This window comes from Nycticebus coucang, chromosome X (genome assembly GCF_027406575.1).
Source record: "Nycticebus coucang isolate mNycCou1 chromosome X, mNycCou1.pri, whole genome shotgun sequence".
Lineage (NCBI taxonomy): Eukaryota > Metazoa > Chordata > Mammalia > Primates > Lorisidae > Nycticebus > Nycticebus coucang.
In genome coordinates, this window is record NC_069804.1 from 52,569,456 (window position 1) to 52,594,614 (window position 25,159).

The following is a 25,159-nucleotide window of genomic DNA, read 5'->3' on the forward strand; positions in this document are numbered from 1 at the left end:
TTAGATATCCAGCCCCAGCCAGCATGTAACTGCCACTACCTGAGACCCCAAGAAGAGCCACCTCACTTAGCCCAGTCAACGCACAGGACCATAAGAGATAATAATGAATTGTGGCTTTAAGCCACGAAGTTTAGGGTATTTGTTACACGACAACAGACAACCAGAACATGCAAGAAAGGCTATAGTAGCCCTTTAAAGGCTTCTGACACCCCCACCCCCACCCCTTCACAACAAAATCAATACTAGCCAGTTAGACTTTCAGTCCCTTTAATTAGGTGTTCTGAGGAGAAGACAGAATGACAGGCAGGGGTGAGGAAGGTGGTGCTTCTTGAGTCCCATTCAGCAACTGGTCAGTTCTCATCCTCCGGCAGCTGAATCTTGCTGGGGTCGAAACAGTTGGATTCCATGATCGGGAGGCCATTGGCCTCTCGGTATTTCACAAGCCTTTCAGCTTCTCGGTGGGCCCACTCCTGCATCCTGAAGGCAGCAGCAAGGGTACATGATGAGGGAGCTTCACTGGACACTAATTCCCCCATATTAGCTCCCCATTCCCCAATGGTACATGGACAAAATTCCTGGCGGTCCCCTTCAACCTCCACCCCTACGAATCCCACTCTCATGGACACCCCACGCACCCGTAGTCAGGCAGATAGGCCACGAAGGTGCCGCCAAGGACCATGACAATGGAGAAGCCAAAGAAGAAGACAACTCGCATGTTCCAGACATCTATAACAGGGTCCTTGTCATAACCGTGGGAGTCTGGGTTCTATGGAAAAAGAAAGGTCAGAGTGGTGTCTGTGGCTCAAAGGAGTAGGGCACCAGCCCCATATACAGGAGGTGGTGGGTTCAAACCCAGCCCTGGCCAAAAAAAAAGAAAAAGAAAGGTCAGTGAGGGCTTCCTGTTGCTGTGCAAAGCCTTATGTAGGCCTTACATAACCTGGTCTTCAATCTCCCCTCCCTCACTAAACTTCTCTTTCTATTCTTAGGACCCATCAAGCTCCTTCCCACCACAGACCCTTTGTACTTGCTGTTCCCTCTGCCTGGAAAGCCTTTCCCCCAGATCTAGTCAAGACTGGATCTGTCTCCTCATTGAAGGTTTTGACTTCCTCACCACTTCCTTTAGGAGCTATTCCCAAGTCACTCTATTAAGTTGAATCACAGGAAACTGCTATTTTTTATAGGTCAAAAATGGTTGCATATTGGCAATTTCTTATAGTGTAACCTGATAAAATAGCCCCCTACACCCAAGTCACTCTCCATCCACTTATCCTGCTTAACTTTCTTTCTAGCATTTATTTGTTTACCAAAGTACTACCCCCAGACCTTCTATATCACATTATCTTATATTATTATCTATTATTCTACATTTTTTTTTTTGGTAGAGACAGGGTCTTGCAATGTTGCTCAGGCTGGTCTCAAACACCTGGCCTCAAGCGATCCTCCCCTCCTCAGCCTTCCAGAGCACTGGGATTACAGGGCATGAGCAGATTGGCCTACTTTATACTATTGTTTTCTAGTATTTCACCTGTTTATTTTCTGTCTTCCCCATGATCACATAAGCTCTATGACAGCATAGGCTTTATCTGATTTCCACACGACTGTATCCCTAGGGCCCTGAACTACTCCTGGCATACAATAGGCCCTCAATATATATTTACAGAATGAACAAATAAATAAGCATTCTATATATCCAAGCCCTTTAACCAAAGGTTAGTATTGATGAAAAACTGTGTACCTGGATTTTTCACATACACAAACCTCACAATATCTCAGTGAGGTAGAACATGGCAATAATAAGACACTTTCTAATGCTGAGTACTTATGAAGTGCCAGCTGTTGTTCTGACCGTTTTGACTCAATTACGTGAGGCAGGTGTGCAGTATTTTACTTTTTAGACGGTGTCCTATTACGTTTCCCATTTTACAAACAAAGAAACTGAGGTGCCAAGGGGTTAAGCTACTTACCCAAGGCCACACAGGTGGGTAACTGTCAGTGCTTGGATTGCAACCCCGCCGCCTGACATCACAGCCTTTGCTATTTATACAGCACAGCCGATCTGTAGCCCTAAATTCAAATATCGTTCCAACACGGATTCAGTTATGTGAGCTTAACATCTCTGTACTTCAGTTTCCTAATCTGTAGAATGGGTACAATAAGTAGTAGTGCCTACCTCAAAATTAGTGTTCTGAGGATGAGTTAATGTACATAAAGTGTTTAAAATACAGACGGCACTAAGCAAATGCCGTATCAGGGTTTAGTATTACCGTTATTATACTATATTACTTCTCAGGTGTTTTAAACGCTGCCCACTTCAAGTTTGAGTTCTGTCTGCAAAATAAGACCAATCCCACCTCTGGCCCTGGACCGAAATCAGGGGACAAAGGAGGAAAACAATCTAGGTAAAATTCGCAAGTTTTCGAAGACTTAGCCAGTGAGTCATCCTCAGTCATCTAAGAACGTCCTCTACGAGCCTCGTCTGCCGGTTCCCGACTGACCCTTACAGCGTTCCGTTCCCCCTCCCTCTCACCTTCTCATAGAGGTTTTCGTCCTCAGGTTCTGGGTCCTCCTGCCAGTGTATGGTCGGTTCCGGCGGCCGCTTTCCCGCCACAGCGGATGGGGTGACCACAGCCCTGGAGGAGCCAGAGCCCCAGCGAACGCGGGCAGCCGGGAACCCTCGCGTCGCCACTGCCCCCAAAAGGCGGCGAGCGGACAAACCTAATAGCCCAGTCGCCATTATAGGTTGTGCTGCAGGGTCTCCGGGCGGAGACGGAAATGCGATTGTGCGCAGATGCAGTTGGCCCCAGCGCGATAGTTATCGCTCCGCCCCATCACACTAAATAGGTCCCTAGTCTGATTTGGTTTTCAAATGAGGTGGGGCTTTCAGGTGTCCTCTCACTTCTGTTGTCATGGCCTCGCGGGACCAACCATTCTCCTGTCCTCTCGATCAAGCTGAGAAATCTCTTATTGATAAGTCTCCTCATTTCCTTGACAGAAAGAAAGCGGTGGCATTTGGGTGGATACAATTCCCAGCCAACTGCTCAGCGATTTCCCTTGCCCTTTGGGGAAAGAAGTGAAGCTTCCGCTAGTCTTTCATCTTCAAAGGAAGTTGATCTAAAAAGCGGGACTTGCTGGATTGGCCAATAGCTACTCTTTTTCTCCACTAGCGGGGCCCTGTCAGGGACTGGGGAGGTGGCAGACGCTTGCCAATCAGAGGAGGCTAGGGCTGGCCAACAGTAGGCAGCAACCAATCGGCGAAGCCGGCCAGAGCGCGCTCCCTTAGTAGGTGGATGGTGGCCGGAACGCCGGCTCCCTTCTCGTCGCCATTTTGTGCTAGTGACTGCGGCCGGCCGGGAGTAGGCAGCCAGTGGATTTCCCCAGGAGGATAGCGCTCTTGGCGCTTCTCCCCTCACCCTGCTCCCTTCTGCCTCCATCCTTGGACTTGCTTGTTCCACACACCTGCTCCGGCTGAGTTGGGAGTTGAGGAAGTGGCGGTGGGCTGAGGTGATGTCTGGGAGCCCTCCCTTGACAGCCCGGGCCGAGAAGGTGAGCGTCGACGCTGGTCGTGGGGGCGGAGGTAAGGGGCCTGGGGCGGGTGGGAGGTGCATTAGAGGCGGCGCGAGGGCGGACTGCGGGCGCGGGTGTGCATGGAACTGAGGGATGCGTGTGCATAGTCTGAACCTGGGAAAGGGGGTGTCTTTGTGTGTGTGTGCGCGCGCGCGCGTGTGTGTGTGTGAGAGAGCAAAGGCGCGTGCGCCATTGGGACACGGGATGGGTGCACGCAGATTGGGGGAAGGGAGGGACGGATGAGAGTGGGCTACTGTGTCCGCTACTCCGAACTTTATCCATGGGGAGGCAGGTGTCTGCGACTTTGGTTTTTATCCATAGGGAAGGTGGTGTGCTGGCTACTCTGTTACTTTGGTGGTTATCCTTACACGAGGCAATGTTCTGTGGTTCTGTTCCCTATTCGTGGGACAGAGGCAGAGGAAGAATGTGTGATTCTGGTCTTTATCCTTGAGATGTGTGTCCGTGACTCTGGTCCTTATCCATGACACAGGGGTGGGGAGGGCGGCTGTCTTGTTATTGGCCCTAACCCACTTATTGTGTGGGGAGGGGAGTGCAAAGAATGTATGTGTGACTTACTGCTCCGTCTTTTGAGGAGTTCTTACGTGTGACACTGATGCTCATCCATTGAAAGGGGGCTCAGTGTGTGATTATGGCCTTTACTATGTATTGCTTTTGCGATTTTGATCCATGGTTATTTGAATCTTGCGTCTGTGACTCTGGCCTCTTTGCCAGTGTCTTTTGAGGGTTTTTTATCTGGCTCTCAGCCACTGGGGCCCCTGGTTGTGATTATAACTCTTATCCATCTGGGAGCAGGTAACTCTGGTTTCCTGTGGCTTGAGGAGGAAGAGAAAATTGGTGTGTGTGTGTGTGTGTGTTTGTGTTTGTGGGTACATGGAGGAAAGGCGTGGTGGCAACCTAGTGTTGGGCACAGGCGTGTTACTACTGCCTGGCTTTCCTTGATTGCTCTTCAGAGGGCGGAGCCTGAAGCTTGTGGGATTCATCCTGATCCCTGGTTGGGTCACAGGGCTCTCAAGACTTCCTTAGTTCTCATGGCACCCGGAGGGTTGGATGAGGTGACCGCCTGTTGGTCCCAGCAGAAGAGCACAGTGGTTCAGAACAGCCTCCAGAAGAACCAATTCTGCCTCTGGAAAACTTTGGCTCAGAGCTCCATGGAAAAAGCCACTTTGGGACCCTGCTGCACATAAGAGACAGGGCTCAGGGCTGAGCCAGTTGCCACGTGAGGGCCAAGGCTGTGTTGGCCAGGAGTTGAGGGAGGTGGCAGCTGTCGCATTGCCGAGTTAGCCCCTTCACACACACACCCAAGTCCTTCATGATCTTTTGTTGCCTTATCTGGGGCAGCCAGCATTTTGTTGGAAGTATGAAATGGTATCTTGGGGGCCCATGGAAGGAGCCTAGTGAGTGCCTGGGACTCCCATTATTGTGAAGTCTTACCTAATGTACCTAATCTCAGGCAAGTCATTCAGCCCTCCAGGCAGGGAGCCCCAGGCTTGAACTTGTCTACTAGACTCTAGCAGCAAAGCTCTGATCACACAACGGGTGGACCCACTGCCTGCAAGATGCCCCTGTCTGGTGAAGGCCTTAATGTTTTCTAGAGTAGTAGGCTCTAACCTCATGTTTGTGTGGAAAGGAAGGAGCAGACCAAGGAGGGGCTGTCTTCCCACTATGATCCATAGGAGCACAGGGAGTTGAAAAACAACAGGAACAGCAGAGAGCCTTGTCAACAAAGGTTTCTCAGGGAGGCCCTCTCTGCCCCAACTACCTTGATCCCTTTCTTCCTTCTGCTCTTCCCAGAGTCCCTGCAGGAGGCATCACTCAGGCTGGCAGATCATGGTGGCAACAGTGGGGGTGGCTGGGAAGTGAAACGGAGCCAGCGGCTGAGGAGAGGCCCCAACAGCCCCCGCAGGCCCTATCAGGACATGGAGTATGAAAGACGGTGAGTTATCTGCTCCTACCCCTCTCAAGCAGCCCAGGCTTACACCCATGTGAGAATCAATCCAGGAAGCTGCTAGTAGGAGATCTCTGGGCTGAGGAAATAGCACTGCACATGATTGGTTCCTCTTTAGCAGACTTTTATTTGGTACCTGTTGTGAGCCAGGGCCTGTGGGAGTACAGTGATGAATGAGACATAAGATTTCAGCCTCCTGGGTACTCAGGGTCTCACAAATTAGACTCACAATTTAAAAGCGATTACAAAACATCTTTCTGGGTACCAAGGTTGGATGTTGAGGGTGAGAAAGGATCAAAGGGGAGGACTCAAGTCTGATGCCCAGGTTTCCAGTCTGGGTGACCCTAATAGGTGTATGGTGTCATTCACCATGTAAACAGCCTCTGAAGGAGCAGTAGGAGAAGGAGAGGCAGAGATCCAAGTTGGGGCTATAGCCTGGAGTTTGAGAGATGTTAGGGAGTGCTGCCTTCAAAGTGGGAGTAAGGAATTTGCACAGGATGAGTATGAGACAAGCCAGATCAGATAGTGGGAGTGCCAGGGACATTGGTGGGCTAAAGTCAGCCTGATACTTGTCTTGAAATTGATATACTATTATTTCAGATTGGTATGAACAAGAAACAGTTGGGATGCTGGCTAAAATGCAGAGATCCTAAGTAAAATTCAGTGATCTCTCACCATCATCCTGGTTGGTCACTCCAAATGATCCTGAGGCAGGTAATCTAGCCATGACATTTTAAGGTTGCCTAGGAAAGCAGATCTAACTCTCCCAGAAAGCCTCTGTTAGCAGTCAATAGATTCAAGGCCAAGTGGGGTAGCTGAGACCTGTAATGCTGGCACTTTGGAAAGCCACGGCAGGAGGATCACTTGAGGCCAGGAGTTTGAGAAACTAACCTGGGCAACATAGCAATAGCTGGGCATGGTGGAATGTGTCCGTAGTCCTGCTACTTAGGAGGCTGAGACAATAGGATCACTTGAACCCAGGAGTTGAAGGCTCCAATGAGCTGTGATCAGGCCTTTGTACTCTAGCCTGGGTGACAAAGTGAGGCCTTAAGTCGTTTTGAAAAAAATAGATGGGGGTGCACCTGTGGCTCAATGGAGTAGGATGCTGGCACCATATGCCAGAGGTGGCGGGTTCAAACCTAGCCCCTGCCAAAAACTGCAAAAAAAAAAAAAAAAAGATTATTTCCTCAGTGGCGTCTGTGGCTCAGTGAGTAGGGCGCCAGCCCCATATACCAAGGGTGGCAGGTTAAAACCCGGCCCTGGCCAAACTGCAACAAAAAAATAGCTGGACATTGTGGTGGGCGCCTGCAGTCCCAGCAACTCAGGAGGCTGAGGCAAGAGAATCGCCTAAGCCCAGGAGTTGGAGGCTGTGAGCTGCGTGATGCAATAGCACTCTACCAAGGGTGATAAAGTGAGACCCTGTCTCTACAAAAAAAAAAAAAAATAGATGGGGAGAAAATAATTTTAAAAATGTCTTACAAAGAGTTTCCTCTGCTGCCACACCTTTTAAAAATGTGGAATTAAAACATTTTGTTTTCTGAAAATGAGCCCAAATTTGAGATATGGTTAACATCTACTGTTACTCAGTCTTGACCTTCTTTACAAATGTCTTTTTTTTTTTTTTTTTTTGAGACAGAATCTTCATTATGTCGGCTGTGGCATCACAACTCACAGCAACCTCAAACTCTTTGGACTTAAGTGATTCTCTTGCCTCAGCCTCCCAAGTAGCTGGGATTACAGGCGCCCGCCGCAATGCCCAGTTATTTTTTGATTGTAGTTGTCATTGTTGTTTGGCAGGCCTGGGCTGGATTCGAACCTGCCAGCTCCAGTGTATATGGCTGGCGCCCTAGCTGCAGAGCTGAGCTACAGGTGCCGAGCCTCTTTTTTTTTTTTTTTTTTTTTTTTTGGAGACGGAGTCTCACTATGTTGCCCCTGGTAGAGTGCCGTGGTGTCCCAGCTCTCAGCAACCTTCAACTCTTGGGCTTAAGCGATTCTCTTGCCTCAGCTTTCCAAGTAGCCAGGACTACAGGTGCCTGCCACAATGCCAGCTATTTTTTTGTTGTTGTTGCAGTTATCATTGTTGTTTAGCTGACCCTGCCTGGGTTCGAACCCTCTAGCCTTGGTGTATGTGGCTGGTGCTGTACCCACTGTGCTACAGGTGCCAAGCCTACAAATGTCTTTTGAAAGGCATTTGATTTTGGTCAGTATTCACTAGCAGCTCTGTGGCTGTTTCTGAGTGTGAGTAAGTGACCTACGAGTATGTACTTTGTTCAGATTTTATCAACGCCACTGCCTTTCTTTTGGCTTTTGAAAGACTTCAAGTACAGAGGTTTGAGTTAATCATATTTTCCAGTTCAAAGTAGGTGGGGGTTTTTTTTGAGACAGAGTCTCACTTTGTCACCCTGGGTAGAGTGTCTTGGCATCATAGCTCACAGCAACCTCTAACTCTTGGTCTCAAGCGATTCTCTTTCCTCAGCCTCCTGAGTAGCTGGGACTACAGGCTCCTGTCACAATGCCCAGCTATTTTTTTCTTTTTTTCAGACAGAGTCTCACTATGTCGTCCTCAATAGAGTACATGGCGTCACAGCTCACAGCAATCTCAAACTCTTGGGCTTAAGCGAGTCTCTTGCCTCAGCCTCCCGTGTAGCTGGGACTACAGGCACCCACCACAACGCCCGGTTAATGCCCGGCTATTTTTAGAGACAGGGTCTCACTCTTTCTTGTTCAGACTGGTCTCAAACCTGTGAGCTCAGGCAATCCACCCACTTCAGCCTCCCAGAGTGCTAGGATTACAGGTGTGAGCCATCGTGCCCGGCCTCCAAAGTAGGTTTTTATCGTAGATCAGCACAAGGCCCTCTCTTGCTCTGTTTATTTTTTCATTTTTATTCCCAACTCCAACCTCTATGAGTAGCTGCTCTGCCCTATTTGATATGTATCCTTCTAAAATATGTAGTGTAGTTTTGAGTGTCTGTGTTTTACTTTACACAAATGGAATAGTACTAAAGTCTTTGTTCTGCTTTCCCAAACTTACTGTTACTCTGTGCTGTGCTTTTAAGATCTTCTGTATTGTGTATATTAGTGCTTTGCTTCCAGTTGGCGCCAAGGGCACCATGGGGTGTACCTATCTAACAAGTCCCTCAAGAATGGAAACTTGTTCTTAATTTTGATGTGCTAAAGTCATCACTCTTTTTGCCTTGTAATTTGTGCTTTCAAAATCTTCCATTTTACTATCCCAAATCACAAAAATTCTTTCAGTCTGAAGTTTTATCTTTTGCATTCAGGTCTTTAATACATCTAGAGTCCATTTTTGAATATGGTATAAGGTAGATTCAGGTTTTATTTTCCTCCATATAGTGGGTGGTTTTTCCAGTCGCCATCCTAAATAGTCCATTCCTTCTCTGTTGTTTTGTGTTACCTCATCTGATTTCAAATTCCCTCATGGGGCGGCGCCTGTGGCTCAGTGAGTAGGGCGCCGGCACCATATGCCGAGGGTGGCGGGTTCAAACCCAGCCCCGGCCAAACTGCAACAAAAAAATAGCCGGGCGCTGTGGCGGGCGCCTGTAGTCCCAGCTGCTCGGGAGGCTGAGGCAAGAGAATCGCTGAAGCCCAAGAGCTAGCGGTTGCTGTGAGCCGTGTGACGCCACAGCACTCTACCCGAAGGCGGTACAGTGAGACTCTGTCTCTACAAAAAAAACAAAAACAAACAAAAAAAAAAACAAATTCCCTCATGTGCATGGCTCCATTTTGAGTGATATAATATGTTCCATTGGTCTATTTGCTTATTCTTGTGTCAGAACCTTACTTTTACTATCAGGGCTTTATAGAATGTCTTAATAGCTCCCTATTTACTTTTACTTTTCAAAGTTGATTTAACCATTTGTGGAGGTTTATATAAAATTTTTATCACATCCCTCAAAAACACTTAAGAATTTTGGCTGGTATTTCTTTAAATTTCTATATTAATTTGGGGAAATTTGTCATCTTTGTAAGTAATCATCTCATCCAAGATCTGTATGGAGAATATTTTAAAATTTGTGTAAAGGGCATAAAAGTCTGAATAAATGAAAATACAGTTTGTTTTGTTTTTTGAGATGGAATCTCATTCTGATGCCCTGGGTAGAGTGCTGTGGCATCATCATATCTCACAGCAACCTCAAACTCTTTTTTTTTGTTTGTTTTTGTTTTTGTTTTTTTTGTAGAGACAGAGTCTCACTTTATGGCCCTTGGTAGAGTGCCATGGCATCACACAGCTCACAGCAACCTCCAACTCCGGGCTTAAGTGATTCTCTTGCCTCAGCCTCCCGAGTAGCTGGGACTACAGGCGCCCGCCACAACGCCCGGCTATTTTTTGGTTGCAGTTCAGCCAGGGCCGGGTTTGAACCCGCCACCCTCGGTATATGGGGCCGGCACCTTACCGACTGAGCCACAGGCGCCGCCCACAACCTCAAACTCTTGAGCCTGAGTAATCCTCTTGCCTCAGACTCCCAAGTAGCTGAGACTACAGGCACCTCTCACTATGCCCGGCTAGTTTTTCTCTTTTTCTTTTTTTTTTTTTTTTGTGGTTTTTGGCCAGCGCTGGGTTTGAACCCGCCACCTCCGGCATATGGGACCAGCGCTCTACTCCTTGAGCCACAGGCGCCACCTAGTTTTTCTATTTTTTTTTTTAATTTTTTTTTGTAGAGACAGAGTTTCATTTTATTGCCCTCGGTAGAGTGCTGTGGCATCACACAGCTCACAGCAACCTCCAACTCCTGGGCTTAGGCGATTCTCCTGCCTCAGCCTCCCGAGTAGCTGGGACTACAGGCGCCCGCCACAACGCCCGGCTATTTTTTGGTTGCAGTTTGGCCGGGGCTGGGTTTGAACCCGCCACCCTGGGCATATGGGGCCGGCACCCTACCGACTGAGCCACAGGCGCAGCCCTAGTTTTTCTATTTTTAGTAGAAATGGGGTCTCACTCTTCCTCAGGCTGGTTGTGAACTCCCAAGCTCAAGCAATCCTCCTGCCTTGTGCTCCCAGAATATTAGGATAACAGGTGTGAGTCACCGCACCCAGCCACAGTATGTTTTTTCTGAATTTTATTTTGTTTGTTTTATTAGAGATGAGGTCTTGCTTTGTTGCCAGGGCTGGTCTTAAACTCCTGGCCTCAAGGGATCCTCCTGCCTCAGCCTCCCAAAATGCTGGGGCTATAGGCATGAGCCATCTGTGCCTAGCCAGTAATGTCCTTTATAGCTGGATTTCCCAGATCCATTTTCCAATCCAAGATCACATATTACATTCTGCTATTTTGTATTTTTAGTCTTCTTTAATCTGGAGCAGTTACTCAGTCTTTATTTTTTATGACCTTGACATGTTTTAAGGTCAAGGTGTTTTGATTTGTAGAATGTTTCTCAGTTTGGATTTTTCTAATGCTTACTCATGAATTTTTGGCAGAAAAGTTATTTAAGAGGTTTGTGTATATTTTTATTTTTGGTTTCTTGGGGTTTTTTGGAGACAGAGTCTTACTCTATCACCCTGGGTTGAATGCTGTGTCATCATCATAGCTCGTAGCAACCTCAAATTCTTGAGCTCAAGCCATCCTCTTGCCTCAGCCTCCCAAGTATCTGAGACTACAGGTGTTTGCCACAATACCCAGCTAGTTTTTCTGTTTTTAGTAAAGAAGAGGTCTTGTTCTTGGTCAGGCTGATCTCAAACTAGTTTTTCTGTTTTTAGTAAAGAGGTCTTGTTCTTGGTCAGGCTGATCTCGAACTCCTGAGCTCCAGCAATCCACCTTCCTCAGCCTTCCAGAGTGCTAGGATTGCAGGCATTTTTTAAAACAGTGCCACAATAAATAACATTTTTGTACATGTGCAAGTGTATCTGTACGTTAAATTTCCAAAAGCAGAGTTGTGGGTCAGAGGATATTTAGATTTTTAATTTTATCAGCTCTTGCCAAATTCCCCTTCATAGAAATTGTTTCATTTTTATTCCTACCAGACTTTGTTGTCAAACATTTGGACTTTTGAAGATCCGTTAGGTTAAAAATGTTCTATCATAAATCTTCCTTATAGAAGAATTTGAAATAATTATTATTTAGTAATAATCATAATTACAAGTGTAATCCTTTATAATTTATATATAATAATTATAACTAATAATCCCAAATAATGTAGATGTTCCTCCCTGTAGGAATTAGTGGTTAAGTCCCCTCCTCTTGAGTATGGACTGGTCTTGGGGACTTGCTTCCAAAGAAGAGAGTATAGAAAGGGAAAAATAAGAGTTTTTTTTTGTTTGTTTGTTTGTTTTTTTGAGACAGAGCCTCAAGCTGTCGCCCTGGGTAGAGTGCCGTGGCGTCACAGCTCACAGCAACCTCCAACTCCTGGGCTTAAGCAATTCTTTTCCCTCAGCATCCCAAGTAGCTGGGACTACAGGTGCCCACCACAATGCCCAGCTATTTTTTGGTTGTAGTTGTTATTGTTGTTTGGCAGGCCTGGGCTGGATTCTAACCCGCCAGCTCTAGTGTATGTAGATGCTGAGCTGAAAAATAGAAATTTTATAAGGAAGAACTCTGTCAGACTGCCTCAACCAGATGGTTGAGGTTAACATCGCCGTAAGTGATGGTGGTATCATGTATTCCCTGCTATGATATGATCAGCCGGGTATCTCACTTCTGTTGTGTGCTTCTCAGAAAAACAAACAAAACCCTATAACTTTGAGTCTCCAAGTTTAGGGGCATACTAAAAAATACCTGACCAGTAGTACTTTTCAAAACTGTTAAGCTCATCAAAAACAAACGAGGAAAGACTGGAAAACTTTCACAGACCAGAGAAGACTGAGGGAACATGACAACTAAATGTAATATGGTATTCTGGATTAAATCTTGGAATAGAAAAAGGATATTGGGCTGCATGGAGTGGGTCTGTAATCCCAGCTCTTTGGGAAGCTGAGATGGAAGGATCACTTGATGCCAGGAGTTCAAGACCAGCTTGGGCAACATAGCAAGACCCTTCTCTACAAAAAAAAAAAAAAAAAAATCAAGACAGAGTCTCACTTTGTCACCCTTGGTAGAGTGCTATGGCATCATAGCCCATAGCAACCTCAAACTCCTGGGCTTAAGCCATTCTTTTGCCTCAGCCTCCCAAGTAGCTAGGACTACAGGAGCCCGCCATAATGCCTGGCTATTTTTAGGGACTAGGTCTCACTCTGGCTCAGGCTGGTCTCAAACCTGTGAGCTGAGGCAATCCACCCACCTCAGCCTCCCAAATGCTGGGATTATAGGCGTGAGCCACCGTGCTTGGCCCCAATTTTTTTTTTTAATTACTTGGGCTAGGGCAGCACCTGTGCTCAGTGGGTAGGGTGCAGGCCCCATATACCTAGGGTGGCGGGTTCAAACCCAGCCCTGGCCAAACTGCAAGAACAAAAAAATAACTGGGCTTTGGGCGGCACCTGTGGCTCAGTCGGTAAGGTGCCAGCCCCATATACTGAGGGTGGCGGGTTCAAACCCGGCCCCGGCCAAACTGCAATAAAAAAATAGCTGGGCGTTGTGGCGGGCGCCTGTAGTCCCAGCTACTTGGGAGGCTGAGGCAAGAAAATCGCCTAAGCCCAGGAGTTGGAGGTTGCTGTGAGCTGTGTGATGCCATGGCACTCTACCTAGGGCCATAAAGTGAAACTCTGTCTCTACCAAAAAAAAAAAAAAAATAGCTGGGCTTTGTAGTGGGCGCCTATAGTCCCAGCTAATTGGGAGGCTGAGGCAAGAGAATCGCCTGAGCCCAGGAGTTGGAGGTTGCTGTGAGCTGTATAATGCCACAGCACTTTACCAAGGGCGATGAAGTGAGACTCTTGTCTCTACCAAAAAAAAAAAAAAATTACTTGGGCTGGGCAGCACCTGTGGCTCAAGGAGTAGGGCGCCGGCCCCATATACTGGAGGTGGCGGGTTCAAACCCAGCCCTGGCCAAAAACTGCAAAAAAAAAATTACTTGAGCATGGTGGTGTGAGTTTGTAGTCCTAGCTACTCGGGAGGCTGAGGCAGAAGGGTAAGGCTGCAGTAAGCTATGATCATGCTATTGCACTCCAGCCTAGGTGACAGAGTGAGACCCTGTCTCAAAAAAACAAAAAGTGATTCGGGGGAAAAATACAAAAATAAAAATTTAAATGTGTTTTAAAATAGTCTATCCAGTGTAGTTTTAATTTTCATCTTTCATTAACTTTTTTTTTTTTTTTTTTTTTTTGTAGAGACAGAGTTTCACTTTATTGCCCTCGGTAGAGTGCCGTGGCGTCACACGGCTCACAGCAACCTCCAACTCCTGGGCTTAGGCGATTCTCCTGCCTCAGCCTCCCGAGCAGCTGGGACTACAGGTGCCCGCCACAACGCCTGGCTATTTTTTGGTTGCAGTTTGGCCGGGGCTGGGTTTGAACCCGCCACCCTCGGCATATGGGGCCGGCACCCTACTCACTGAGCCACAGGCGCCGCCTGATAAAGCATCTTTTAAAATACAAATCATTTGGCCAGGTGCAGTGGCTCACACCTATAATCCTAGCACTCTGGGAGGCCAAGATGGGTGGATAGCTTGCCTTTACAAGTTAAAGACCAGCCTGAGCAAGAGAGAGACCACTCTCTACTAAAAATAGAAAAACTGAGGCAGGAGGATCATTTGAGCCCAAGAGTTGGAGGTTGCTGTGAGCTATGACGCCACGGCACTATACCCAGGGTGACAGTTTGAGACCGTCTCAAGAATAAATAAATTTTAAAAATTAAAAATAGCAGTAAAATACTGGGCATTGCCTGTGGCTCATTGGGTAGGGCGCCAGCCCCGTATACCGAGGGTGAGGGATTCAAACCCAGCCCCAGCCAGACTGCAACAAAAAAATACCAGGCGTTCTGGTGGGCGCCTATAGTCCCAGTTACTCAGGAGGCTGAGGCAAGAGAATCACTTAAGTCCAGAAGTTGGAGATTGCTGTGAGCTATGGCAAGAAAGTGAGACTCTGTCTATAAAAAAATAATAAAAATAAAATACAAATCATTTGTGATTCTTCCTGTGAATTCTGTTCATTTCTTTTTCTCATATTTTTTCCCAGTTTATTTTTTATCTTTTGTCTTGGCTTATGATTTTTTTTTCTCCAAGTAGAAGTGTTCTATATAGTTGAGTTTAATAATCTTTTCTTCTTTGACTTCTGGATTTGGGCCATAGTTTTTCCCAGTCCAAGATTATAAAGAAATTATGCTTTGTTTTCTTATTTTACTTTTATGGTTTCATTTCTTCCATTTAAATCTTTGATCTGGCCGGGCACAGTGGCTCACACCTGTAATCCTAGCACTCTGGGAGGCCAAGAAGGGTGGATTGCTTGAGCTCACAAGTTTGGGACCAGTCTGAGCAAAACCAAGATGGTGTCTTTTTTTGTTTGTTTGTTTAGAGACAGTCTCACTTTGTCACCCTCGGTAGAGGGCCATGGTGTCACAGCTCACAACAACCTTCAGCTTTTGGGCTTAGGCGATTCTCTTGCCTCAGCCCCCCGAGTAGCTGGGACTACAGGCGCCCATCACAACGCCCGGCTATTTTCTTGTTGCAGTTTAGCGGGGGCCAGGTTCAAACCTACCACCCTCAGTATATGGGGCCAGCGCCCTGTTCACTGAGCCACAGGCACCACCCCTGTGTGTCTGTTAAGATAGTGTCTTATTAAAAATAGAAAAACTGAGGCAAAAGGATTGCTTGAGCCCGACCTGGAGGTTGTTGTGAACTGTGATGCCATGGCACTCTACCCAGGGCGATACCTTGAGACTCTGTCTCAAAAAAAAAACCAACAAAACTTTGTTTCAAATATATCCTGGTATATATATGAGGTACAGTTATAAGATATTGCCCATATCTAAGTGTTCAACCTTTTGGATGTAGTTCTACTTTGTATCTTTTTATTTTCTAAACAGGTTGTCTTTTCTTTTTCTTTGAGACATTGTCTCAAGTTGTTGCTGTAGGTAGAATGCTATGGCGTCACAACTCACAGCAACCCCAAACTATTGGGCTTAAGTGTTTCTCTTGCCTTAGCCTCCCAAGTAGCTGGGACTATAGGTGCCCATCACAACGCCTGGCTATTTTTTGGTTGCAGTTGTCATTGTTGCTTAGCAGGACCAGGTTGGGTTCAAAACTGCCATCCTAGGTGTATGTTGCTGGTGCCCTGCACACTGAGCTATGGGCACTGCTCATAGTCTCACTATGTTGCCCTCCGTAGAGTGCTGTGACGTCACAGCTCACGGCAACCTCCAACTCTTGGGCTTAAGCAATTCTCTTGCCTCTACCTCCCAGGTAGCTGGGGCTACTGGTGCCCACCACAACGCCTAGCTATTTTTTTGTTGCAGTTGTTTAGCTGGCCTGGGCCGGGTTTGAACCCGCCACCCTCCGTGCATGTGGCTGGTGCCATAACCACTGTGCTATGGGTGCCAAGCCTTAAGACAGTCTCATTTTGTCATCCTCAGTATAGTGCCGTGGTATCATAGCTCACAGCAACCTCAAACTCCTGAACTTAAGCAATCCTCTTGCCTCAGCCTCCCAAGTAGTTGGGACTATAGGCGCCTGCCACATACTTCGCTAAGTTTGCTATTTTTTTTGTGTGTGTGGTTTTTGGCTGGGGCTGAGTTTGAACCCGCCACCTCCAGCATATGGGACCGGCGCCTTACTCCTTGAGCCACAGGCGCCACCCTTTTTTTTTGAGACAAACTCTCACCATGTCACCTTTGGTAGAGTGTCGTGGCGTCACAGCTCACAGCAACTTCAAACTCTTGGGCTCAAGCGATTTTCTTGGCTCAGCCTTACAAGCAGGTGGGACCACAGACGCCTGCCACAACGCCTGGCTATTTTTGGTTGCAGTTTTCATTGTTAGCTGGCCTGGGCCGGGCTTGGGTATACGTGGCTGGTGTCGTAACCACTGTGCTATGGGCACCGAGCCTAAGTTTGCTATTTTTTTACTAAGTTTTCTTTCTTTCCTTTTTTTTTTTTTGTGAGACAGAGTCTCTCTTTGTCACCCTTGATAAAGTGCCAGGGCCTCATAGCTCACAGCAACCTCAAACTCTTGGGCTCATGTGATCCTCTTGCCTCAGCCTCCCAAGTAGCTGGGACCACAGGGGCCAACCACAATGCCAGCTGCTTTTAGAGCTAGGGTCTCAAATCTGGCTCAGGCTGGCCAGCAACTCCTGAGCTCAAGCAATCCACCTGCCTCGGCCTGCCATAGTGCTAGGATTATAGTTGGGAGCCACTTCCCCTGGCCCTAAACAGGTTGTCTGAATACAAAATATTTATTTCTGCCTGTTAATTTTGTATCTAGTATCTTTACTGATCTATCTTATTATTTGTAATCATTTTTCAGTTAATTCTTTCAGGTGTTGCAGGCATATCTTCATATCTACAAGTATTATAGTCTTCTTTCTAGCTTTGTTTTTGTTTTGAGACATAGTCTCACTCTGTCACCCAGGCTAAATTGCAGTGTGCTATGAAACTCCTGGGCTCAGGCAATCCTGTCTCAGCCTCCTGAGTAGCTGGGACTACAGGCACGTACCACCATGCTTGGCTAATTTTTCTATTTGTAGCAGAGATGAGGTCTCGCCATTTCTTTCAGGCTGGCCTTAAGCTCCTGGCATCAAGTAATCCTCCAACCTTGGCCTCCCCAAGGATTATAGGTTCTTTCCAGCTTTTAAACCCCTTTCTTCCTTCCCTGTTTAATTGCTTTAGCTAGTGTCTCTAGAATAATGTTAAGAATGGTGTTGATTGAGCGATGCCTGTGGCTCAGTGAGTAGGGCGCCGGCCCCATATACCAAGGGTGGCAGGTTCGAACCCTGCACCGGCCAAACTGCAACAAAAAATAGCTGGCCGTTGTGGCGGGCACTTGTAGTCCCAGCTACTCAGGAGGCTGAGGCAAGAGAATCGCCTAAGCTCAAGAGCTGGAGGTTTCTGTGAGCTGTGATACCACGGTACTCTACCGAGGGCAACAAAGTCAGACTCTGTCTCTAAAAAAAAAAGAAAAAGAATGGTGTTGATTAATGGATGTTCTAGTGTTGTTTCTGACCATAATTGGAATCTTGCTAGTAGCATTTTTCTATGGGGTGTGTTTTTTCTTCCTTGCTCGTGTTTCCTTCTTTTCTTTTCTTTCCTTTCCCTTTCCTTTCACATAGTCTCATTTTGTTTGCCTGGGTAGAGTGCTGTGGCTTCACAGCTCACAACATCCTCCAACTCTTGGGCTCAAGTGATCCTCTTGCTTCAGCCTCCCAAGTACCTGAAACTAAAGGTGCCTGCCACAATGGCCAGCTATTTTTAGAGACAGGGTCTGGCTCTGGTTCATGTGATCCACCTACCTCAGCCTCCCAGAGTGCTAGGATTATAGGTGTGAGCTACCACATCTGACCTAGAATACCTTTTTAGTCATTATTTTATCCAAAAAACAATTGTCTAACACTGAATACCAGAAGTTATGCAAACTTTGGGGATAATAGTAGGGCACCAAGTACCTATGGAACCTGGAAACCATGATCTTGTAAATTTTTTAGCTTACCAAAGAATTGCAGATTAAATCAGCTTTGAGATGATTTTACAAGTATTACAGTGGGAGAAGTTTTAACAAAAGAGTGTACTGTTGCTAGCAAAGTGACAGTGAAACAAAGGACAGGGGCATCGTACACAGTGGGGGGAGGGGGGATTGGCAGGGACCTGCCCTGCAGGACTCTACAGGCCTTGTGGGACCTTGGCAGGCATTAGGGTATTTTATCCTGAAACTAAGGAGGGAGCCTCTGAAGGTAGTGAGATGCTTGTGTTTGACTGGCTTTGCCTTAGAGAATAATCACATTGGGGATTTGGGACTTAGAGACCGAACTGGGGTAGTGTGGGTCGAGGTGAGAAGACCAGCCAGGCCACAACTGAGGCACCCATGAAGGGAGTCAGAGGGATGGGGAAGGGATAGAGGGAAGTGGGTTGCATTTGAGAGAGGTGTGGGAGTCAGATCCCCCTGTAGAGTAAAGATTTAGGAATCTGTGTCTGGGATGGGCCTGAGGGCCTCAAGAGAGTGGGTGGGTGAGGGTCATCCCTACTAGCTGTTGTACCCTTCAGAAAGGGCAAACCCTAATCTCTACCCATCCTTCTTCCCCAGAGGTGGTCGTGGTGACAGAACTGGCCGCTATGGAGCCACCGACCGCTCTCAGGATGACAGTGGGGAGAACCGCAGCCGAGACCACGACTACCGGGACATGGACTACCGTTCATATCCCCGCGAGTATGGCAGCCAGGAGGGCAAGCATGACTATGACGATTCATCTGAGGAACAAAGTGCAGAGGTAAGAGCAGGGCTCCTGAAGGGCCTGTGTGACTAGCTGTAGCACTGTGTGCAGGCAGCGCTCCACTCCTGTGCCTCTTCAGACTGTGCTCGGTGGCTTTGCTCTACTTGGAGGGCCTGTTCCTAATCTCCTCTCTGAGGGCTCCTCTCCCAGCCTGGGTCTCCCTGGCTTCTACACGCTTGGCTCTATACTTCTGAGAGCCCCTGGCCACCTCCTCTTTCCCTTCTTCCCTGTTGTTCAATTCAAGCCTGTGGTCACTATGAGCCCTTTACTGCCTGCTCCTAGCCAACTTGGGACACTCAAAGAGCCTCTTCCATGGGACCCGGCGTCTGGGGTTGGGAGGGCAGCAGGACCCTGGATAGCTAGCAACAAGCTGAGGATCTCTGGGAACCCTACCGTGGGCATTCTCAATGGTGAGGTGACAAAACCCCTAGGCAGAAGAAAAGGACCCCTCAGGGAAGCCAGTGCTATGTTGGGCAGTTACCTTTAGGCCGAGGGGTGATACGTGACGTTCACCATCAAGGAACCTCCATCTGAGGGGAAGAAACAGCTTTGCCTTAGGGGAACCCCAGTTGGAGATGGCAGTCAAGACCCTCGTCTAAGCAAGCAGGCAGCAGAGTGGAACCCACTATACTCTGGCGTGCCCAGTGCAAAGACCCCTATAGTGAGCCACTAGCTCTAGTGGGGAACCAGGGGCTGAGGGCAGCCAGGCTTCTCTAGTGGCAATTATAAGCTGTGCCTAGATGTCTGTATCTGTAGGGGCAATGAATTGGCCCTGGCCAGCGTGGGAGCAGAGCACCGAGGTATCTGACTCTGGCCCCTTCTGTGCCGTCTGGTTGTGGCCCCAGGCTTGGCCTACTTAGTCTCCGGATGGATGGGTTGGGCAACAACCAAGAGCGCAGCAACTACACCCTGCTTTGTGGTGAGGACTGGTGGAGGACTGGCCAAGGCTGAGGATCAGGAGCTGAGGGGGAGTGTCTGTGGCCCTCATACCTTCACCAGCTCTTGCTGGATGCCTCTGGCTGAGATTGGAGCTATTCCTATGTCCCTAGTTTGGTCTTAGGGCCCAGATCCAGGTTGAGAACCATAGGAAGTGTGTGGCCTTTGGTGGCATAGGAACACTTTTGCACATACCAGCTCAGCTGGGGAAGGAAGAGGGCAGAAATCAAGGGCAGGGTCTGGTGTGCTGACTTTAGGCCATCTTGCCCCAAGGAGGTTTAAGGTGTGTCTTATCACCTATCTTCTAAAGTTCCCCACACTAGTACTGCTACCTACTTTTTCCCCACCCTCTCAAAGGCAGCCCCTAAAGTATCTTGTGGAGAACTTTCAGCCCCAGAAGGGTTGCAGTCCAGGGCCTACCTAACCCTGCCTGTCTGAGCCTTTAGCCGGAGCCCGCCCACCCCTGGCTTTCAGAGCCTGCTTGCCTCAGAGAGCCAGCGGCCAGCCCCTAGGCCCACCCAGACTGACTGCCCGTCTGGTGTCTCTCATCTTATTCTGTCGGCCAGGACTCCTACGAGGCCTCCCCGGGCTCCGAGACTCAGCGTAGGCGGCGGCGGCGGCACAGGCACAGCCCCACAGGCCCGCCAGGCTTCCCCCGAGACGGCGACTATCGGGACCAGGACTATCGGACCGAGCAAGGGGAGGAGGAGGAGGAGGAGGAGGATGAGGAGGAGGAGGAGAAGGCCAGTAACATCGTCATGCTGAGGATGCTGCCACAGGCAGCCACTGAGGATGACGTACGTGCCCCCCCCATGGCCCCAGGCAGGAGGCCAGGCTGGGTCTCCTCCAGGGCCCTCAACTTCTCCCTACACCTCCCTCACTCCCAACCTCAGCACCTTTCATCGCTTCTCCCCCACCAGCTCCTTTTTCCCAGCACTGGTCAGTCCTCTGTGGGCAGAACCCTTTGGCTCCTGGTCTGAAGGGAGGAGTATCAGATAGGCCAGCTTGTCTGAGGGATGATGGCCGTGGGTGCGGGAGGGAGAAGAGCAGTCCTGCACATTCCGCTGGTCATGCAGCCATTCTGCACGTGTGCATCAAGGGCCAACTGGGGACTATTGCTGGTGGCAGAGGTGACGCCGGGACCCTGCAACCATTGGTAGAAGGCATGAGATTTTCTGAAATTTTATTCTCATTCTCCCCCATACCCTTTTGTCAGCTGCATCAAATCTCATCACTGGCCTGGCCGCAGAGCCTTGGGTGGCTGCTCCCAGCCTCTTCACCCTGTTTGCCTTGGTGACATTTTCTGCCTTTCATCTTCCTCCCTTTTTTATTTTCTTTTTTTTGTTGTTGTTTTTTAATTTTTTATCTCTTTCTTCCCACATGGATCACTGGGAATGACCATCTTCTTTCCTTTTCTCCTGTTTCTTTTTCATACTGCAGACATCTAGGTAACATATTAAAACTTCAAGAGGACTATTAAAATAGGCTCCTTACCAGCCTCTCTGACTATAGTTCTTCTTGGTCTACTCCCTCCCATGAATTCTCTGTTTAGCTCCCCTCTGCAGTCTGCTGACTGCCCATTTTGTAGCAGAGAAAATACCACCTGTGTGAGGGCTTCTACAGTCTGGCTCACCTGCCCTGTTCAGGGTAAGACAGTACGTGATTGCTGACATTTGTTGAGGATTTATCACAAGATGGGCCACATGCCAAGTCTAATTTAATCCTCATAGTGGCCCTGCAGGGAAGAAACTGTATTCCATCATATGGATGAGGAAACCAAGTACTAAGCAGTGAAGTGATTTGCTCCAGGTCCCACAGCCAGTGAGTGGCAGAGAGAACAGAGGCTGGCGTCTGACTCTGAGCAGCTGGACTCCAGAGCTCACATGGTTGCTGCTTCCTGAGTCTTCCCTTAGTATTTGGAGTCCTGATAAGCCAGTGGTTCTCAACCTTCTTAATGCCTCAGCCCTTTAATACAGTTCCTGTGGGTCACGACCCACAGGTTGAGAACCACTGTGATAAGCCCTTCTGTGTATTTATCCTTTTTACCTGCGCGCTCGTGTGTGTGCATGTGTGTGTGTGGCTAATCTCCTATTTGTTTAACCTGATGAGGAAACTGAGGCCTAGAGGCATGAAGACTCCTTCCTGAGAGTTCCTGGGGTAGACTCCCAGTCCTCCACAAGAGGCCCTACTGGCCTAGAGATCCTACCTGACCTGGTCTAAATCCTAAATTGCTTCTGCAGCTCCCTCTTACCTACTTCATCCAGGAAGCTTTCCAAACCCCATGACTATGCCCTTTTGTCTACACCCTAAGTTACTGCTAGACTCATGGTATAGGGTACACAGCTGGGATTTGCTCAGACTCCTGTCCTCCTCAGATTGGTATTTGTGTTATGGGTTCTCTTTCAATGCGAGCTGAGGGAAAGGGGCCAGTAATCCCCTTGGAAAGGGCAAGAATTGCATCCCAGCTTTCCTTTGTGGCTGCCACCAAGCCCTCTGTCAGATCACCCTGCCTGCCCTTCTTGAGTTGCTGGCTTTCTTGCTCAACCTTTCTCTGTCCACCCCCCGCCCCAAGGGTCATCTTGCTACCATTCTTTACCTTGCTCTATGCTCCTTTTTTCACTTTCTGCCTCACTTTCTGCATGTCTGGGGTTGAAAGCCAAGAGTATGCGACTGGGGCTGTTGTCATTCAGGGAAAAGTTCTGAAAGATAGACCCTCACTGGAGAACAGGGGGAAAAAAAGAAAAGCTCTGAAGAGTCAGAGGAGACTGTGTGCACATCACCAATGATCCCTTGGGGTCCAGAGGCCCCCAGCTAGCCTCAGATACCCAGTAGCCCCTCATGCTGAGCCTGCCCTACTCTGTATCTTTCTGTACAGATTCGAGGTCAGCTGCAGTCCCATGGTGTCCAAGCACGGGAGGTCCGGCTGATGCGGAACAAATCCTCAGGTGAGTTTTTGTTCCCAGTGCCCTTGCCTTCCACTGACCAGCCTCAACCTCTGAATCTCCCTCTTGCCTCTGCCTTTTCTGCCCCCTTCCCTCCCCTGCCTTCTTGCCACAGCTGGGAATGGGCAGCTTGGGGATACCCTCTTTTCTTCTCTCCCCACTGCTTGTAACTACAGTGAGCAGCCTCTTCTGTGGGGCTCTTGGGGAGGGGGTGCAGCTCTGCGCTGAGCTGAGTGTTCCCCGTGGGCAGGGCCAGGGCCAGGCTCCAGGGAACCTCCTTTTTGGGACTCTGAATATCTGAGATGGTAACCCCCTCCCAATATACTCCCTTCCCTCTCCTTTCTTCTCCTTCCTCTGCCCCTTGCTCTCCCCCACATTTTTCTGGTAACAATCTCTGACCAGAAAGTAGGTCTGACATGGCCCTATCCATGTGTCCCAAGAGGGGAGGCAGGACATGGCCCTTTTCCAAGGGCACATCCCAAGGAGCAGCCAGGACTTTCTGGCCTCATCTGTTCCCTCCCTCCCTCTTGCAGGCTGCTTGGAGCTGGCCTGAGGTTAGCAGGGTGGTGGTGGTGGGGGTTGTGTCTGCAGGACCTCTGCCCAGGCTCCCCAAGGCAGGCACAGTGGGGCCTCGCTCTGCCTGGGCTTCTCTTTCCATCTTTCAGTATCCTCCCCACACCTCCATCTCTCTCTCTTTTTCTCTCCTTTTCTCTCTCTCTCTCTCTCACTCTCTCTCTCACATACCATTTCATCCTCCTTTGCATCCTAATGGTTATTCTTTTGAGATCAAGCATGCCCCCTAAGCCTCATCACATCCAAGCCCTCCCTGTGTATTGCCTCTGAAGGAGATACTTTGCTGAGGCCTGAAGTCCTGAATCCCTCTCCCAACCCTGGCCAGGCCTAGAGTTTCTCTTGGTTGCATGTAGGTCTTGCTCTACTTCAACCCGACTAGACCACATACTGACAGATTCTGGGTCTCTCTCTCCCCCAGGAGGCATCCCAGGTGCAGCCCTCTCAATGGCCCTGGGCACTTCTCCCAGGCACCTACTGATTCTTACCTTTAAGGTCCTCTTGATCAGTCCCAGCTGCCATTCTCCTGTCTAGGAGGACCTGGACTGTTGGCTATAGGCTTCCTATAGTCACTGTGGCCCTGAGGTGACTCCCTAGCAAGGCTTGTCTCCCTTGCACAGTTGTTAGGCTAAGATGAGATCGTGTCCCTGACCACCCCTAGTTCCCAAGGGGCTGGGAGCCTTCCTGGCCTCGTATAGCAGCCTGGCCCAGCTTCTCTTTTGCTCCTGTGATTCAACACCTATTATTCCAGGACCCCTCCTGGGCGCCCCTGGGCTTGTGGTAGGCCCATCCTTGAGTTATTTATTCTGACCTATATGGAGCCAGCAGCCTGACCACCTTCCCCTCTTTCCTTCTCTGGAGGCAGATCTCTCCTTGTATCCTTTTCCTTCCAGCTGCTTCTCTCTGTCTCTGTCACCCCAGGCTGACTGGGCAGGTCTGCCTGCACCCCATCTCTCTGTCTCTCTTCCCAGTTGGTGTGTGTGTCTCTTCTCCCACCCTGACCTCTATCCTCCTCTATTTTTCTCCCTCACCCTACCCTCTTTCCTGCCCTTCCTGGCCATCTACCTTGCCTCTTCCACCCCCTAGTCTTTCTCTCTCTGATTGCTTCTTTCTCTTCCTTTCATCCTTTCCCCTATTCCCCTTTCCCTCTCTGCCCCTGGTCCTCTCCCCTCGGGTCCCGCCCCCGGGAACGCCGTGTGTCCAAAGCTGTTGACTAACCCACTGCGTCTGTATCTGAATGCTGTCTCCAGGTCAGAGCCGGGGCTTCGCCTTCGTCGAGTTTAGTCACTTGCAGGACGCTACACGATGGATGGAAGCCAATCAGGTTGCTTTGCCGCACTTGAACCCCCCCCTCCCAAAACAAATACTACTTTGTAATCGAGCGCTCCCCATCGCCTGATTCTTACGGACACAGTTCCCTGCCCTGTGGTCCTGTGTCCCATCCCTCCTGTCCCCTCTCCCCTTCCTGACTCTCACTATCTCCTCTTCCCATCTCTCACTACCCCATTGGGCTTCCCATCCAGAGCCCACACCAGCCCCTTCCTACAGCCAGGCACTGGTGCTGCCTTGCCACCTCCCCCAACTGAGCTTTCAGTGAAGGAGCTGCCAGGGTGGGTTCTTTTAATCAACTTCCTACTCCTCAGGGGACAGGGTGGGTCCCAGGGGGACCACCCTCCTCTGGGCTTAGCTGGAGCCAAGACTTCATTATGCTTTCAGAGCCACTGGAAATCCCACCGTTGAGAAATTTAGCTTTTGGCACACTAGTAGGACCCATTTTGTCAGCTCTCTCCCTGCATGTGAATGTGACCCTTTGATTTCCATGCAGGGGGACAGCACTGCTCTGTTGATCTAAAGTTCTAATCAAGTGTGATAGTTTCATTGACAGCCTGGACT

At 48.9% G+C, this 25,159-nt stretch overlaps 2 protein-coding genes across 6 annotated transcripts in view; one reads left to right on the forward strand and one right to left on the reverse strand.

Moving 5' to 3' along the window:
- Nucleotides 1-252: 252 nt before the first annotated feature.
- Nucleotides 253-2,871, reverse strand: NDUFB11 (NADH:ubiquinone oxidoreductase subunit B11). Its single transcript, XM_053579762.1, has 3 exons — nt 2,528-2,871; nt 636-766; nt 253-477 (listed from the first exon to the last, which is right to left on the reverse strand). Exons 1-3 carry the CDS (start codon nt 2,732-2,734, stop codon nt 351-353), a joined length of 465 nt encoding a protein of 154 aa, XP_053435737.1. The 5' UTR covers nt 2,735-2,871; the 3' UTR covers nt 253-350.
- Nucleotides 2,872-3,202: 331 nt separating this feature from the next.
- RBM10 (RNA binding motif protein 10) overlaps nt 3,203-25,159 on the forward strand; it is a 32,212-nt gene continuing 10,255 nt past the window's right edge. For 3 of the 5 annotated variants that reach the window (XM_053579751.1, XM_053579753.1, XM_053579752.1), the window contains exons 1-6: nt 3,203-3,574; nt 5,377-5,518; nt 18,632-18,815; nt 20,321-20,551; nt 22,630-22,699; nt 24,517-24,590. In XM_053579751.1, coding sequence (XP_053435726.1) covers nt 3,505-3,574; nt 5,377-5,518; nt 18,632-18,815; nt 20,321-20,551; nt 22,630-22,699; nt 24,517-24,590 — 771 coding nt within the window. In that variant the 5' untranslated portion in view covers nt 3,203-3,504. The remainder of the gene's footprint in view (nt 3,575-5,376; nt 5,519-18,631; nt 18,816-20,320; nt 20,552-22,629; nt 22,700-24,516; nt 24,591-25,159) is intronic. The other 2 variants (XM_053579754.1, XM_053579755.1) reach the window with 1 other exon arrangement.

Excerpts from the sequence above, each read along its gene's own strand:
- NDUFB11 (XM_053579762.1), bottom strand. The coding sequence starts at position 2,734 with ATGGCGACTGGGCTATTAGGTTTGTCCGCTCGCCGCCTTTTGGGGGCA. Across the intron at positions 767-2,527 it reads ACGAAAACCTCTATGAGAAG|AACCCAGACTCCCACGGTTA; the intron begins GTGAGAGGGAGG and ends CTTTTTCCATAG. Across the intron at positions 478-635 it reads GCCTATCTGCCTGACTACGG|GATGCAGGAGTGGGCCCACC; the intron begins GTGCGTGGGGTG and ends TGCTGCCTTCAG.